Source organism: Trachymyrmex septentrionalis, unplaced genomic scaffold, assembly GCF_001594115.1.
Source record: "Trachymyrmex septentrionalis isolate Tsep2-gDNA-1 unplaced genomic scaffold, Tsep1.0 scaffold148, whole genome shotgun sequence".
In the NCBI taxonomy this organism is placed as follows: Eukaryota; Metazoa; Arthropoda; class Insecta; order Hymenoptera; family Formicidae; genus Trachymyrmex; species Trachymyrmex septentrionalis.
Window position 1 is genome coordinate 183,779 of NW_017304631.1, and position 17,666 is coordinate 201,444.

Genomic DNA, 17,666 nt, shown 5'->3' on the forward strand with positions numbered 1-17,666 from the left:
AGAAATTTTATATTATTTTAGAGTAGGAATTTAAAAGAATTAACACACAAATATCGATAAACTTTATTTTTCGAATGTATAATAATCTGTTATTCTGTATATGAAGATATATATCGAATACGAAGGTAGAGAATTAAGAGTTATGGAGGAAACTGTGATTTTTTATACAAACATAAAAAATCACATAATGGAATATAACATAGTAATACTTGTTAAATAAAGAACGAACTTGTTCCTTAATCATTAAATGATGTTATACAAATTAAATAATATTATGTACGTATCTATAAACGTTTAAAAGGAATTAAAATAATTAATGATTAACAGTATTGTATAGATAATAATGTTTTATTACAAAATATTTCAAATAATATGTATATATATATATGTATATATCTTAACCAACATACATACATGCATTTGTGTGTGTGTGTGTGTGTGTGTGTGTGTGAATATAAATTTACATTTATATTCACACGGATACGTATGTATGTTAATACGCAAAAAATCGGAAGATGATACATTATACTAAATTCTTAGTTTGGAAGAGCTTTAGCAAATCTATTATTTCAGAAAGAAATTCTTTGACATAATATTTCTAAATTCCAGAAACTCATCAAATTTATTAAGAAAAGAAATGCGAAAAATAAACTACATGTATTAATTTAAAAAAAAAAATAAACGACAAAAATAAAAGGTTATCAACATATAGGCTTATAATCCTACTTTCAAGATATATCGTCGCGAAACGACCAGCTAACTGCTCTTTAACGTATTTTAAACTTATTTTTAACGAGCAAACAATATATGCTGCACATGCGATAAGAAATAAACGGTTCTCTTTGAAAATATAATGCTCCTTCTCAAATTGCTACTTAATCAATATATGCATCGTTAATTAAAATTAATTGATCACAATGGTAGTTTTTCGTGAAAAACGAATTAGGCATTTTCACTGGCCGGCCTCTTCTTGTTCTGAAAGATACAAGATGCAGTAAGCACAAAATTGTCTAAATACATTTAAAGAAAAATCGACGAAACATTGTATCGCGTACGTACAGTTTGTTTAGATGTTTTTACATCTACACTTGATGTACGTGTTTTAGATCTTTCTTGCTCCAGTTGAGCATGTAAAGAAGCTACCTCGGATGTTAGTTCATCTCGTATCTCTTGTAGTTTTGCAACTTCAGCCAATACCGATGCTTTATCTTTCACTAAAAATAAACAGATGATTACGAATAATAAAAGTTCACATATATCTCTGATACATAAAAAATATGATATACTTACTCTCACCATGTGACAATATTTGATAAAGTTTTTTATTTCTCTCTTTAACTTGTGTCAATTCTTCTTTCAACATGTGTACCTCGGCCCTCAATTGGCCAATTACTTCATCACGTTTCTCAATTTCTACTCTCAACTGTGCAAATGTTATGTCGTCGTCGATTTTATTTAATCTGGCCTTCAATATATCTTTTTCTTTTCCCTTTGTTATTTCTTCTTTCGTCTCTTTTTCCATTCTCTCAAAAAATTCCGTATCTACTTCTATAAAAGGCAGTGTTAAAGAAAGTCTGTTTTACTCTTTCTACATTAACAATATAATCTTTCTATTCATTCTCAAGTTATATAACGAAATAATACCTCTTGACTTATCTGTAGGCTCATTTGTTGGTACTACCGTCGCACTTGTTCCCATGCTATTAAACTCTTCCAACGACATAGTCGCCTTTTTCGACTTTTTACCAGATTTTTTATTCTGTTCTTGTTCTTTTTCATTTTTCGCTACACTAACCAATTGTTCTTCATATGCCAATTTTGACAGCAGGATGGCTTGGTGCAATTCTTGTTCAAACGTTTCTTCGACAGCCTTAGGATAATTATAATTGAATACAATAAAATGATAAGAAATTATTATTAAGTTATATACAATTATACCAGAATACTCAATAGAAATACTTAAAATAATTTCTTGGACTTTCTATGCAAAAATAAAATTTCAGACTTGAAAAATCATTTCAAATTTGTCCATTATATATCTATGATCTCGTTATTTTTGCTAAATAAAGAGAAAATGAAGAAACTAACTTAAAAATAAAATATGCCTTTGTAAAGCAAAATATATGGAGAAATTTGTGAGAAATTTTGGCAATATAGATAGAAAAGAGAATCACTTGATAAATAATAATAAATGTTAGATAAAATAATTCAGTGAAAAATTCATATTTTACCATCGTATCCTTTTGCTTCCACTGTTCCCACTGCTGATCATCGTTATTCGTTTTCTTCTTTTTTCCCTAAAATCAAGAAAAAAGCCAATGACACATCGTCATCGAAAGGATTTGAAACATGGCGATTTCCCGCCATGATCAGTGATGTCGCATCCGGTTGACGTTTAGCGGTCAGCCGGCTAATCAAAAACAAAAACGCAACGCAGGACGCACACGTCATACTTTGTTCTGTTTTTTTTTGTTCGGTTGCTGCTGTTGTTGCGGCTTGGACTTTTCGCTCTTGCTCTTGGCATTATTCTTGCTCGTCGTCGCATTCTTCTGCGTCTTCTTCGGCTTGTAATCGTCGTCTTCGATGCTGAGGACGGCGAATCGAGACGGCACAGCGGTCGCCATTTTCCTGCGCTCCGACAACGTCCGTTACAAGTGAGACGTAGTAGGACAGCTGAGGCCGCCGAGGGCCGCTGACGCTCGACGTCGATGAACCCAACCCGACGTGCACAACAGTGCACAGGTGCACTTCCGGCTTCCGGCGTCAAGCCGGAGACTTGAGATTTGAGAAATCGGCAGAAAATACAGCAGGTAGCCGACGAATCCCGACGTCGAAGACGTCAGACAACGTCGGCGACGGACACGTCGCGGCTCGTGAAACACGGGCGGCAAACGGCAGTCGGTGCTGCCGGCCCGGCCGTGATGCAAATTACGCGCCAGCCGAGAAAAATTGAACGGCGCACCGTATGCACCGGAAAAGCGAACCGCGATACCAGCGCCATCATCCCTTTCGTTCGGTGTGGCCTGGTGACACAGGTTGGTCAACCCAACCCTGTCAAAACAACGTCGCGTCGTTACATACTATATACTTTCATACTGCTCATGCCGGACTGCCGCCCATTCGCGGAAAAGTTTCTTCGCTATTTCGCGCCATTCCGGAGATATCGACTTTGACCATCGATTATGTAGTAGTATGTAGATCAGTAGACGTTCACTCGATGCTCTGCCAACGTCAAACGCTTTGAAACGCTTGACCATGCTTGACCAATCGAGATGAAGGAATTTACAGGAATTTTCACTTGAAACTATCACTAATCGTCACGTTACACGTAATCGTAGCTATTCCTCTGAAGAATAAAATAAGAGCCTATTGCACACATAGAACTAATATTAGGAACAGTAATAAATAAATATTAAAATTTGTACTTGACTTATCAAATACACCAGTTACACAATTACCGGAATACACAATTTCTGATGGATTGAAATTTAATATTTATTTTTATTTCTAATATTTCCTCTCCATGTGCGCAGGGCCTAACTGTAATTAGCTATACAGGGTGTCTGTTAATTAAGGTCGGAGCATAAATACGTCTATTAAATTAATCGCATTGGGAGTGTAGAGTGGGTCAAAGGAAACAAAAAAGTCTTATACCATTTTGTAATTTTTGCAATAGTTAACAAGATAATAATTACTGAAAATGGCCGAATATTGATCTCTACCATTTTTTTCTCAAGTACTATTAATTTTACAAAAAACTTATAAGAGATAAAAATTGTTTATTATCTTCTCATAGAATTCTAAGAATTTTTTCAGAATTTTTTTATCAACTTTTTAGTACTGCATGTTTTTACTTTTATTATCATGAGAAAATACGGTATTAAAAAATTCTGAAAAAATTCTCAGACTCACTCAACTGTTGCGGAGCGAATCCGTGAACGCTCGCTGCCATTGGGTGATCTAGAAAAATATAGTAAAATATAGTAAATAATATAGTAAAAAATATAGTAAAATAGCAGGGAGCGCTCACGCGAGGTGATTGGCCGTTTACAGAATCCCGATCTCAGGTCCTTTTAATATTTATTCGTATTTTTAATATTTTCTCTATTGTAGTCTTATAGATGTAAAAAATCGTTGATGTATGCCAGAATTTATTCATGCATTGAATGCTGCATGCTACATATAATACATACATACATAATTTTTATATTTATTATGGATTACTTTACAGCTTACTTCCTTGCATGCACAAATCAAAAGAAATAATTGCTAATTTTATAGTTATTTGTCAAACGTTAGACATTCGTCAAAGTAAGCATAGCAGCACGCATGCGTGCTTATCATTCGAGAAATCGAGTATCGTATGATTCCACCTTTATAATTGAAATCTGGATATCAATCATGAAACTTTCTTCCTAGGATGAAAAGTGAAAAGTGAAAAATTTCTTTATTAACTTTAATGGTTAAAATTTTCACTTTTCACTTTTCAGTCTAAAGGTAAAATTTCATGATTAATACCCTGAATAAAGAAGAAACGTTATCGCGTTCGTTATCGCGAACACCGACAAGATATTATTAAAGACCGACATCCTTATGGAAATTCGCATCCTTGTGAATATTGAAGTAATTAAAAGTTAAAAACTAATATTGTACTTATTTTATGATTTATTAATTTAATAGACGTATTTATGCACTTAGAACTGAATAATACTCGATTTTTCTTTAAAATTGTGATTTTAGTGTTATCGTCAAAGTTTTATTCACAAATTATCAACAAAGATGATAACTGCAAAGAAAAAAAATTACAATTTTTCCACAATATATAAGATATTACAGCTTTACTAATAAGTATGCATATTTATTTATGGAACATATATGTAATAAAAAATCATGAATTTAATAATGTATAAGCCAAATATTTATGTTAATTATAGCAAATTTATATCAATTGTCGATAATGTCAGTGATCTTCAATTACCTCCAGGCCCTTGGGACCCTTTTTATACCGTCGAAAATTTGCTTAAGGTTGACGGTCTTTAATAGTACCTCGTCGGTGTAGCAAAAGAGAAAATGAAAATTTGGAAATGAAAATCGAAAGACGCGCGAATCGCGGCGTCGGTGATTGGCACTGATTGGCACTGCTAATCAGTTGGCAGGCTTGTCGGTCACGATCGAATCGAAAGAGAGAAGATACTAGCTAGATACTCTAGGTAGTATTCCAACCATTCCATATTCCAATCCATCTACCCTATCGTATGAGGTGAGGCAAATGTAAGGCCCCGTTGCAAGTCGGGTAACCGAATATGTACGTATAACGTACGTCGTGTTGCGCGAACGACGTAGCATTTTTGCAACGTTGTGTTGTCGAGTACATTTCGCACAGGCTTCAGCCTGTTTTACTCTGTGGTCGCATGTGTCGTCGTCGACGAAATCACGTGAATCGAGGTGTATCTGGCGCTTTCCGAGCTTCCGAGCGGTGTGCGTTACGCGAGGCGGAGATACGGCGGAGCGCACGGAGCTGGGTGCCGCGAGAAAAAGCGAGCGAGTTTACGTACGAGTGAGTGAGAACGAACGAGAAAGGGACAAAGAGGAGGAATAAGGAGTACGGTGAGAACGAGCGAGCGAGCGAGCGAGAGAGAGAGGGAGAGAACGAGTGAGTGAGAGCGGGCGCGCGCGCGCGCGCGTACTCGCGCTTTTCACCGTTGCGTTCCTGGGATACGACGCTCGTCGACGCTCGCCGACACTTTCCGACGCTTCTTACATATACTATACACACGTGAGTGTATCCGTCGCCTTTATTTAGCCGGCGGTACTCTTGAAATGATAAGTGTGTCTAAAGGTACGTGTGGGAAGGAAAATATTGAAGGCTGATCGCTCGTCACGCGACTTACGGCAACTCACGGGCTTAAGATGCCCGACGTAGCTGCCGCCAGCAACGTCAGCATCGAGGCGATAGCTAGACCACCACGCAGTCGGGTCATGCATTTTGGATTTCTCACGAGCACACCGTGGACCTCTTTGCGCCGATTATACTGATACACGAGCTTCATTCTGAACCAGTGTTATTTTTATGATTGTCGCCTGCAACGAGCATGCTTGGGATTCCGGAGGAACATCCGCTTGAGAGACAATTGCGACGAAACGTTTCGACAAACGTGCAGTAATAGTTCTAACAACTTTAAGTGTATTTTGAAATCTCACAACAATTAATTATTTATAAATGAAGATTATGTGTATGGTTATACTTGATAATATATTCAATAATTCTTTTACTTGAAGAAAAATAAATAATTACTTGTTCAGAGGAGAGAGCGATCCAGCTATCTGATGCTGAGATTTCAGCAGCTATAGCATTTGCTTGCATTACCTGTTTGCATGTAGTTATAAAGGTACGTATGTGCTCTATGTGTGAACAAAAATTATCTACATACGAAATATTTTAATATATATTATAATATATATATTGTATACTAAGATTGCATAATTTATAGAAACTTTTTTTGTTGTATAGCATATCGATCTTGGACAATTACGCTAATGTTTCTCTAAAGAAATAGATTTTGAAGAAACTCTCTTGGTATTGACCAATGTGGATTTTATAAAAGAATTGAATGAAATACTTTGCAATACAAAATGTGTGAACAAACGGAAATCAATTATTTGGATGGAGATATCGTTTGGGTTAAATTGGGAGCTTGCTGGTGGCCTGGTCAAGTCATCGGGCTGGATAATTTACCGGAAGAAATACAAACTGAATTTAAAAAGAAGCCGTTAATAGCTGCTGTAAAATTTTTTCAAGAAGACACCTAGTAAGTGGCACAAATTTTAGTTTTCTTATACATATATAAGACAAAATTGTTCAAAGTGATGATTTAAATTAAATTTTTCTTTTAGTGAATTTGTGAAAAACTATCAACAGATCTACAAGTATAATTGTACGCTTAAAGATGAATTTATTAAAAAGGGTATGGGTAAGTATAATGAATCATATAAATTTTCTTATAGTCAAATTATATATTAAAATAATTAATTTTGTTTTGCATGAATAGATAAATACAGAATCAAGAGTAAAGATGGCAGCAGTTATATGGACAAATTCCCAGGTGATGTGGAGATGGCAGAGAAGTTAACAGGAGGAGATCCCGATATATTGAACCACGAGAAATTTTGTCCTGAAGAGAAACCGGATATCTCAGCTCTGTTTGGTGAGAAGAAAATTCCAAAGAAAAAACGCGATCGCGAGGAAGGACATAGGCGAAGCGATGGTTCAGAGATCATGAGGAAGATCACACATCCACGTTTTTTACGTGGGGAGAGTGATCACGAGGTCCGTATTCGTCAGCAACCCAATAGTTTACCGTCGACTCCGACTAATGCAGGTTCCCCAGTATATCGTTGTCATTTTTGTAATTTCACTTCTTCGAGGGTTAATGTCATAATTTGTCACATAAAGAGTCATCGGTCCGATGACTCGCCAATGCCACAATCGAAGGTGAAAACGTACTCTCAGTCGCACGGTAGGATTTCTGATACAAGCACACCAAAACGAAAATACGTGAAGAAAGATAAAGGTACATCAAGTAAAAAGAAGACGGAGAATAGGCAGGAATCGGTTAAACGGAAGCACTCGAAACAGACCGAGAAATCCAATAAGAAAAAGAAGAGCGATCCGGAATTGCGGGAAAAGTTGTTGGCCGATTGGGATGATGAATCGGATGAAGAAATGAATGTTGATACAAATAATTCCCTAAATAGTAGGTTAAGTACTGATTTTTCACCCACAAAGAATCAATCAAGTTTCGATGATGACAAGGAGCACTACAGTGACAAGAATACTGCAACTGTGGAGAATAATGAAATTCTAGCAGAAACAGAGAAACTACTTAAGGAAACCGAACAGTTAGCTTCGATACGCATGATGCAGGGTTCATTGGATAGTTTGCATACTTCAAGGAATATCCAATTTAGTTTTGATAAAAAATCCGACTTTGAGGATACTGAAAAGGATACCAATACTGTTGATAGATCTAATGAAACGTTAAACAAGTCCCAAAAAAGGGATACTTCAAATTCTGATAGTGAGAGCAAACATGCTTCCGATAAAGATGACAAAAAATCACGACTATCGTGCTTTGACTTCGATGAAGATGATTTGAGCGAACCTTCTATACCGCCTGTACGAAAGATTCCTCGAGTTTTCGGCGGGGAGAAGAATTTATCTTTAAAGAAAGAAATTATCAAAGAATTTGAAATGAGTCAAGCTTTGAAAAATGAAATTAGGAAAGAAGCCGACAAAATATCTGAATTGGGTAAAAATATGGAATTAAAAGCTGATGAAATAATAGAAATAATACAAGGTAGAGACTATCGACAAGAGAATGAAGCCAAAGTATGCGAAAAGCTCAATGAAAGTGTACAAGATAATATAAAATTGAAACAATCTGATGAAGATATAGACGAAGAAGAAGAAAAAACTAAGCAATCCGTAGATGATCAACACAAGTCTAATATTAACACCTGCGAAACGGAGGTAAAGATGGTGGAGATATTTCAAGTTGAGAGAAGAGATGATGACAATGATCATTCTTCGAATGTAAAGGATATTGAAAAGACTGCGCCTAAAATCGCGTCCGATGTACCAGATGTAAAGAGGGACAAAATGTCAGTAAAGAACGAAACAGATATCAAGTCTAGTGATGAAAATTTACCTCAATCTGAAAAAACTGACTCGGAGGATGTGATCGCCGAATCTAATGATAACGCTTCGATGAAAGAAGCAGACGATACTTTGTCGGAACGATTTACGACAGAAACAGAGGATGAGACTGTATCCGAATCTGCAGAGACTGTACCGGAACAAAGTGAAAATTCAGATACTGATATGTTAGATCGAAGTGTTGATAGTCTCTCGGGGAACCGTATTGAGCAGGCGTTAGTTAAAAGAGGAAGAGGCCGACCACGTAAGAACGCGAAATCGACTAGTGAGAGTACCAGTGCGAGCAAAACTCCAAAGACGAAAACCAACAGAGGCAGCAAGAGAATTCGTGTGAGCGAAAGGATTGAAATTGAACGAAAGACTTCAGATTCCGATACAGATCGTTCGTATAGCGGCAGAAGACGCAAACCGAACAAGAAATACTTGGAATCTGGTATATACATTCAAGAGCCTGATTATAAAGCGTTCAGGACTGATGAGAGTCAATCTGAAAGTGAGTCTAAGACTTCTGAAAGAGTAACAAGCAAATCTAGAAGAGGCAGACGTTCCAAAGGAGTCGACAAGAGGAGCAACGAACTCGTTACTCAAATGGATAAACAAGAAATAGAAGTATCCGATCAAACGTCAACTGTTGCTGAAAATAATGTCAGCATCTTATCGATTGATATAAAAAACAAAGCATCTGAGAATAAAAAGGAGGCCTCTTCCGAAAGAGAAGAAAAAGAAGAAAAAAAATCTGTAGAAATGAAACGCGACGTACTCGAGGAACAAGTAAAATCTTTGGACAAAGTAGCTGAAAAAGTTGACGTAGATGTATATTCGGAAAATGTAGAGATGACATCGTCATTTCAAAAGTCAGAAGCAATACATAAAATGGAAAAAGGACTTGATGTAGACGAAGCTGTGAAGGAATCATCTGAAATGGAGAAGGAAGATGGATCGTCAAAACAAACTAAAGAAACCGAAGACTTTAAAGATTATGAAAAGCCACCGATCGTAGAGCAAACTGAAAATGCCGATAAAATTGAAATACAGCAAGATGCTCTGAAAATCAACGTAGATATGCTACCACCGAAGAAATCCCAAATAAAAAAATTTGAATTGTCACAAATAGATTTTTTTGACGCAGATATTCAAGCTAATAAAAGAGCGGAGCCTGAGCCCAAGTCTGAACTTGAATCTGAATGTAAAGTCGAATCTGAATCCAAGATTGAACTTGAGCCTCAATCTGAATCTCAAAGTAATAGTGATGAAAAAGTAAATGAAGATGAAAAAGAAGCGACGACGAGCAAAGCAGCAGACGATATTGGTAAATTTTTGAACATCGAAAATGAACAACGAGGAGATCTAAAAAGTTCCGAGCCGCAGAAAAATACAGATAAATCAGATGTAAAAGAACAAGAGATGCAATTGATGGAGGAAGTATCGCAGAAGATACAGGATGTCGATCAGTTTAAATTGAAGTCGCCTAAAGCAGACGATGCGAGAAATACACCAAAGAGTCCAACGAAAACATTAATCGAGCAACAATTGACACCCAAAAGATCTTCGATGCAAACAAGATACAAAGGTAAATTTACTCCAGAAACGGGTAAAGGGAGAAAAGACAAGGACTTATTCTTGGAGGAAAGATCGACTAATATATTCCAAGAGGCTTTCCTGAAGACTTTACAAATGGATAAGAAGAAGATAGTTGAAAATGTTGACGTACTACCCAAAGAGAAAAAGGAGAACAAGACCGCTAAGAGAAAAGGTGAAGAAATCGATGTCAATGTCGTTGCTGTATCTGCGCAAAGTAAACAAATTGACAAATTCAATAAAGATTCAGAAGTACCTGCAGATATTCAAACTGGAGAAAACGTATCTATTGCGAGTGATCTTGAAAATGTCGAAGTGGTTATCGAAGAAAATGTTGAAATTGATAGCAAAATTGGAGACACTGTCCTCGAAACTGACAATCAACTTGAATCGATATCCAGCGAATCTGTTATCACATCCAAATCATTACTTCAGTCGGAAACACTTCCCGTTTCTGAAAATAATAGTATGAGTACCATTGTCAAAAAATTGGATGAAATCCCGAAGATGTCCGTAGCCACGACATCTTTATCGTCTGATATCAGTGTACCAGTAAAAAAGCGCGAGATGCCACGGATAATAGAGAGCGTAACGTTGACTGAACCAGTGCAAATTCTGAAGACAAAGTTACTCGATAAAGCACCGCCACAGAAAGGTGTGAAGCACAAGTTGGAAGGAGATGCTACGAAGAAAAACGATCAAAGAAGCGGTCCTAAAGCAAAGATAATTAAAATAGAAACATTGCCATCGAACAGCAAGGTAAAAACTGCTATGAAGTCCAGTTCGCACATGTGTTTGACTAAAAAGCTTCAAGTATTGAAGACAGAGGAAACAGATGCGCTTCTGGAGGCACAGAATAAAGAACAAGGCGAGGCTACGTTGCAAACTATCATGACTGCGCCGGTAACAGAGAAATACGTACAACAGAGTGCTCAAAGTCTCGTGGACATGGAACTAGACATCAACTCGATGCCATTTGTTCTAAGCGAAGACGTGTTAACGCCAGAGAGTATAGAACAGATGCCCGTTGTTATATCTTCCATTATACCAGCTTCCAGTTCGATCCCGACCACGCTCTCCTTTACTCCGACCACGCGGATAGTATCGCCCACTCAGCAAACTCAATTCAAGATCGCGAATGAGACTACCACAGTGGAAACGTCGCCGAAGAAAAAGAGCGGTGTACCAGCGATATTGAAGACCAAGAGCAAAGCAAAACCGACCGTTTCGAGTGTTAAACCATTGGTACCGCCGCTCACCGGTGGGGTGAAAGGTTTGAAATTTCAAAGCGCTCAACCGACTAGTAAAACGCCAACCCTCTTGACGCAGAAAACTACTCCAGGAAAATATGTCGTCGTGCAAACCGCAGGTGGCCAACAACTGCGTTACAGTGTTCAAGGTAAGTCTGGCACTCAACAGAAAGTTGCCATTTCAACTAGTGGCAAAGCGGCAGGCAACGCACAAGTGATTCAACAAGGTGGAAAAGTCGTTATATTGACGTCAGGACAGTCTTGCCAGACCAAGATGGTGCCGTTGAACATTTCTAAGACTCTGAGCGCCAAAGTACAGAAGATCATGACGAGCAAGGGTCATCTGCTGTGTCCGATTAATCCACAAGGTGGTATAATCGCTACTAAGACTGTCATCGCGCCAAAGGCTGATACTGTCGCTGCTGCTGGCTCGCCTACCACATCTAAATTGGTCACCAGTGGTCATAAGATCATCAATACGCAGAGCATAATCACGTCTAAGGGCGTACTTACTCCGATTTCAGGTACTATCGGTAAAACAGCGTTATTAGGTACGTTATCCCAGGGAATTATCACCAAGGACGGCATTTATACGCCGATCAGCGCTTCGTCTTTGAGTGGGAAAACCATCATCGGTTCAAAGACTCTGGTTACGAAAGGTGGCACGACTCTTTTGAGTCCTCAAGCTCAAAGTCTAAGTGGCACGAAAGCGATCTTGGCGCCGGTGTCTCAAACCATCACCGGTAAAACCATATTAGGCACGCAAGCTGTCGTCAGTAACAAAGGCACCATTCTAACGCCAATAACCGGACAGCAGGTTAAAGCCCTCGCTGCTAAGAGTCCGGTTAAAGGCGGCAAGATGCAATATCAGTTACAGCAAAAGGTACAGCTGCCGATATTGCAAAAGTCTTCAAAGATGCCAACAAAGATATCACAAACAAAGGCGTCGCCATCCGCGAAATCACCCTCGGGCAGTACGTTGATTCTCCAAAGCACCGCTAGCACTGGTACGATATCTCAGAAAAGTATGTCGCATGGCAAGAAGATTATTAGGCAAACGATGGCGCAACCTGGTACTACCATTCAAGGCGTCGTTTCGCCGAGTGATACGCAACAAATGGTAACAATGGTGCCACAAGTGCAGCCGAAGGGCAAAGCTGCCGTGTCGCCAGCCGTACAAAAAGTCATTATTCCTCGAACTAGCAGTCGCCAGTTGAAAACTCAAAAAATCGTCGTCCAAAAAATGCAAGATTCGGCTATGCCAACAATGCAAAGCGCTCAAGCAAAGCAGACGGCCGTCGCGTCTACGATCGTCACCAGCGACATTAGCACCATCACGACCGCTGCAAATTCGCCGATCGCCAAAACGGTCACCCACTCGAGACAGACAGCTCCCACAATTTCCAAGTCCTCCGTCAAAGGATCTCAGATCTCGAGTAAGACGCAAAAACATCTGTTGACCACCACCACCACCACTACCACCACCACCACTACCACCATCGCTACCAATACGTCGAACGTAAATGTCACCGTAACTAATAGTATCGCTACATTATCCTCGCTAGAATCAGAGAAGAAGGCAAAAACGGATCTTCAGCTTATCCTGGATACTCCTCAGAAAGAGCAAGGTAAAGTCGAGAAATTCCAAACTGAACATACGGAAAAAGTGGGCGAAGCAAAGGCGGCCGCCCAGCCTCAGATTATGGCTCTACCGACAGAGAGCAGCGATGGCACGCAAACTTACGTATTGGTGACAATAGATGAACAAGGACAGATACAACCACTCGATAACAATACTCTGATGTCATTAGAAGGAACTACGCAGAATCCGGACGGCACGAGAACCTTGTACATAGATCCCAGTTCTCTGGGGGAGGTCGGAGCTCTAGACAACATTGTTCTTCAATTCGACAACAGTGTCTTGCCGAACATTCAAACCAGCAACGTGACAGAGACTAGTCAAACAGCGATCGTGAATGAGAGTTTTCCCTCGTCAAAGGTGATACAAACGTCCAATCAGGACATCCTGGCGGCTGCTCTCGCTAACACTGACTTTCAGCAGGAGATCAGTTTGCCAGACAATCAAGCAGGTAGCGTCATGAGCCAAACTGGTCTGACTCAGACGAGTCTTATCAATCAGACGATACTGCAGTCGACCATTATACCGCCTACAGAACCGATATCCTCGCCCTCGGTGCTCGAGACTTCGTTGACTCTGAATCAACCGATTATGACACCACTCGAAGTACCGAGCAATATGCCGATTCAATCAACGGATTCGGCTTCCACATCGGTCGTCTCCACTATTCCATCTTCCCTCGAACTACCGATCACCATTACGAATCCCAGCATCTCCTACATATCCGCCACAGGGGAGACACAGATTCACATCCCTGGTAACTCGATGCCAGACATCGGGGAGATTATGGAGTGTCCGGCGACGATAGCGAGCGAAGAGATAGCTCACACTGAGATTCCCGCAAGTACTCAATACTTGGTGATTTCAAATCTGGAGGATAATATCGCGTCTGCAGAGACGCGGAATGTGCAGAGCGCTGAGATCGCGATTGCACCGTCATCCTCCTACACGGTCACAATGCCGAGCAATGTCTTGGAGAACGCGCAAGTACAAACTACTCCGTCGATGCCGATTATTGACGATACGTACGCGGACAATTCGCAATTAACTACAACGATCGTCGCCGAGCAAACGTTCGTGCAAGTGCCAGTATCGGAGATGTTGGTCTCCAAGGCGCCGGAAAATCAAGTTTCAGTCTCTCCTCAAAAACTGATTATGTCGACCAATAAGAATTTGGACGAGAGACAGTCTCCGACGTTGCAGGATGTTTATTCTTCTCAGGAAGTTTCTAACACATCTGAAGAATTGATTCTGCAGCAATCGAAGACTAACGAAGATACGGCTTCGAGTACAATGGAGGTTGTGCAGGAGATGGAAAACAAAGAAAACGATACGTCGATTACCGGTTTATCGACAATAGACGAAACCACCTTGATTACGCCCGAATCTAATTCGCAGATAGAATCCGTGGAACAACTGACCTACGAAGTAACGGACTCGAGCGAACATAAAACCGCGAGCGAATCGCATGAGGCGATGGATAAGTTAAAACAGCTAACGGTTTCCGAAGAATCTAGTAATAAAGCTAAGTCGGTAGACCGGCAAGTAGCAGGTACGTCAAATCGAAAGGAAGCCTCTAGAACAGCTTCACGAATTTTATCAGCCGAATTGAATCCTTCGAATGACGCAACTATGGAATTGGATGAAGCAGCCGAACCGGATCTATTCGCCGGAAGCACGATTGACACGAAGAAAAGTATAAAGGATTGTCAAAGGGACGAGCCATCGTCGCAGGAAGAATCGGATAGACGTCGTTTGCGGCAGAGCATGGAACTGCGTTTCGAGGAAGAGGAGGAGGAGGTAATCGCGGAAGCTAGTCAAGAAACGCCTTCGCAGTCTCAGTACGAGCAGTTCAACGTGTCTGTCAGCAGCGATTCCACCGATCTACCTAGTCAATCTGCCTCCAAGCTGGAGAGCTCTTCAGGCGAGGCCACGCAGTCGATCGCGTACGAACCGATGGAGATAGACGAGGAGACCGTCGTGGCGGAACCACCGTCACAATCATTTGAACATACAAAGATCAATGAGGCGTCTCAGTCTTACGAAGCATTGGCGGAATCCAATGTAAACGCGCCAACGCAGTCTTTCAACGAGATCGTGCAAAGTCAGGTGGAGCGACCGAGTGTCGACGAGGCGATCGACGATCAAAGCTTCCCTACGCAAAGTTACGAAGTCGACAAAGGTGAGAGTGTGGCGGAGAATTTGGAAATTGATGCGGAGATCAGTCAGGAGGGAAATATACCGTCACAGTCGAATGACGTCGGTGTCGATGGTATAGGCACGTCGTCAGTGTCGACAAATAATTCTGGATTGAATGAGGACGAAACGGCAAGCTCGTCCTACGTACCGGAGACACCCGAGAATCAAGAGCGCGATCAAGATCAGGAGAGTGCGATTAGCACGTCATCATACGAAATACCGCCATGCGAAGAGCTGAACATCGCCTCGTCTAGCGTGATACCGGACACGTCGGTCAACGCGGAGCATCCTGGCATCCATGATAACGGTGTGCCGGAAATCCCGACCTCTTCGTCGTATAACCTGAATCCCGATATCACGTCGACCCACCACGTGGATTCTGTGCCTACTTCCAGCTACGAGGACCAAGTGATTGTCGAACAAAACGTCTCGACGTCGTACGAAGTGCCGATTTCGATGCCCGGCCTGGAGGAGACCTGTTCGCAAAACTTCGTCACGGAGAGCAGCGATCATCACCGGAACGAACCATCGAGCTACTACGCTCATCATCAGGAAGTAACGGCGAGTTACTATGAGTCTGTAGATCAGGATGCGAATTCTCGACTGGAAGAGGATCCGCACGAGGAGCACGTCACACCCGGTGGCTATTACGAGGGCAATCCTCAGGAGGTGAGTCAAAGCTACTTTGCCCCGACCGAGGAGACGCCCAACTACACCAGTCACAGTATCTCGCCCGGCTATTACGATCCCAGCAGACCCGAAAGCGAGGCGAGCCAAAGTTACTATTCCACGGACGATCTGGAAGGGAAGACGGAACAATCGTCTTCGTCGCCGAACATTGAGGCGTCGCAAAGCTTCTATCAGGAGAGATCGAGCGAACTGAAACTGAGACAGCAGGGTGAGGCCACCCCAACGTATCCCGAAAAATATCCGGTGGACTACACTTTAGAAAATTCACCGGTTGAGAAACATGATCTTGTGGAAAGCTCGGTGCCAGCCACTAGACCTATGGACAGGTAATATACCGTGGGGGGGCAGTGGTAACAATACAAATTTTCACTTTAATTAGACTATCGGTGGACTGTCGCGTACACAGAAAGCGTATGAATATCGTCCACATATGAACTCTTGAATCTATTTTTAAATGTAAATATAACGCGTTAATTATAATATTCAGTAAGTGCTTAGACTTAGACTAAGTTGAACTTTGGCGTTAGATTTTATTATACTAGGCTTCTAAACGTACAGACGAATGCACTTGTATACGAACGCATGTGCATACATGTATGTTGAAACAAAAAAGGAAACAGAAGATAAAGGAATTTACTCCGAATGTAATCCGTGGGTCTTAGGATTCGATATTACACAATTTCATCATTGCATTAAAATGTTGTTGTGGTCTTGATTTTATCGTCCTCGACATTTTATATGAAGAAAAAAGAAGGAATGTCCGTACAATCGCTAGAGTAAATGAAGAAAAACAAGCTATTTAGATATATAAAGGATACATTATTATTCTTTCTTTGTAGTATCATTTATGTCAGCTGAACGATTTCCGTCACGTTATTTCTCTATATCTACGATGGAGCAATAGTGAGAATCGCAGTGATAATCGCACAATGAAGATTTCTTTTATCATGCCAAGATAAAAAGCATGATCATTGATAGTCAAACCAATATGTGATCGCAAGAAAAAAAAATCATAATCAACATCCCACAATTTCACTGCTGCTCCGCCGTAATGTCAAGTCGTAATGTAAGCATTATTCATTTGTAACAATACTAAGAGCTCATGTGTGATTGTTTAAAACAAAACAAGAGTCGTAGCAGATCTACTGGAGATCCTGAAGTCCCTTTAGTCTTTACTCTTTAATATTAGCCGAGACTACTAATGACCTCGCTTGTTTCACTCACCCTTTTACATCTATGACAACCGTTTAGTTTTCTACGGTTCTGAGAAGCAAAAAGCACAACATTTCTGATTATATATCCATAATGATATATGCTGTACAATTCGGTGAAAATGCGAGAAAGAGACTCGGTTTATCTTAAAGACTTGCAAATAAAAATTGCGCCTATAATAAACCTCCCCAAATAAAAAAACCTCGCTTTGCTCAATGTGTGAACAGTGTATTTTTTTTTAAATAGCGATTATGAATCGCGAAGAATGTGCAAAACTCTGAGCGAAACGAGGGTCATTCTCTAGCTTATGTTTTACTTTGTAGAGTCAATACAAACTATATATAAATACACATATATATAATGATATATATATATATATATA

General features: G+C 40.2%; 2 protein-coding genes across 2 annotated transcripts; one reads left to right on the plus strand and one right to left on the minus strand.

The window, feature by feature from the left end:
• Positions 1–746: 746 nt before the first annotated feature.
• LOC108745730 (G kinase-anchoring protein 1) lies at positions 747–2,982 on the minus strand. Its single transcript, XM_018482051.1, has 6 exons — positions 2,454–2,982; positions 2,232–2,297; positions 1,645–1,870; positions 1,291–1,548; positions 1,060–1,214; positions 747–975 (listed from the first exon to the last, which is right to left on the minus strand). Exons 1-6 carry the CDS (start codon positions 2,622–2,624, stop codon positions 943–945), a joined length of 909 nt encoding a protein of 302 aa, XP_018337553.1. The 5' UTR covers positions 2,625–2,982; the 3' UTR covers positions 747–942.
• Positions 2,983–6,313: 3,331 nt separating this feature from the next.
• LOC108745761 lies at positions 6,314–17,620 on the plus strand. The gene is made up of 4 exons (XM_018482095.1): positions 6,314–6,389; positions 6,512–6,809; positions 6,895–6,971; positions 7,050–17,620. The coding sequence occupies exons 2-4, from the start codon at positions 6,634–6,636 to the stop codon at positions 16,400–16,402; spliced, it is 9,606 nt and encodes a 3,201-aa protein (XP_018337597.1). The 5' UTR covers positions 6,314–6,389; positions 6,512–6,633; the 3' UTR covers positions 16,403–17,620.
• The last annotated feature ends 46 nt before the right edge of the window (positions 17,621–17,666 follow it).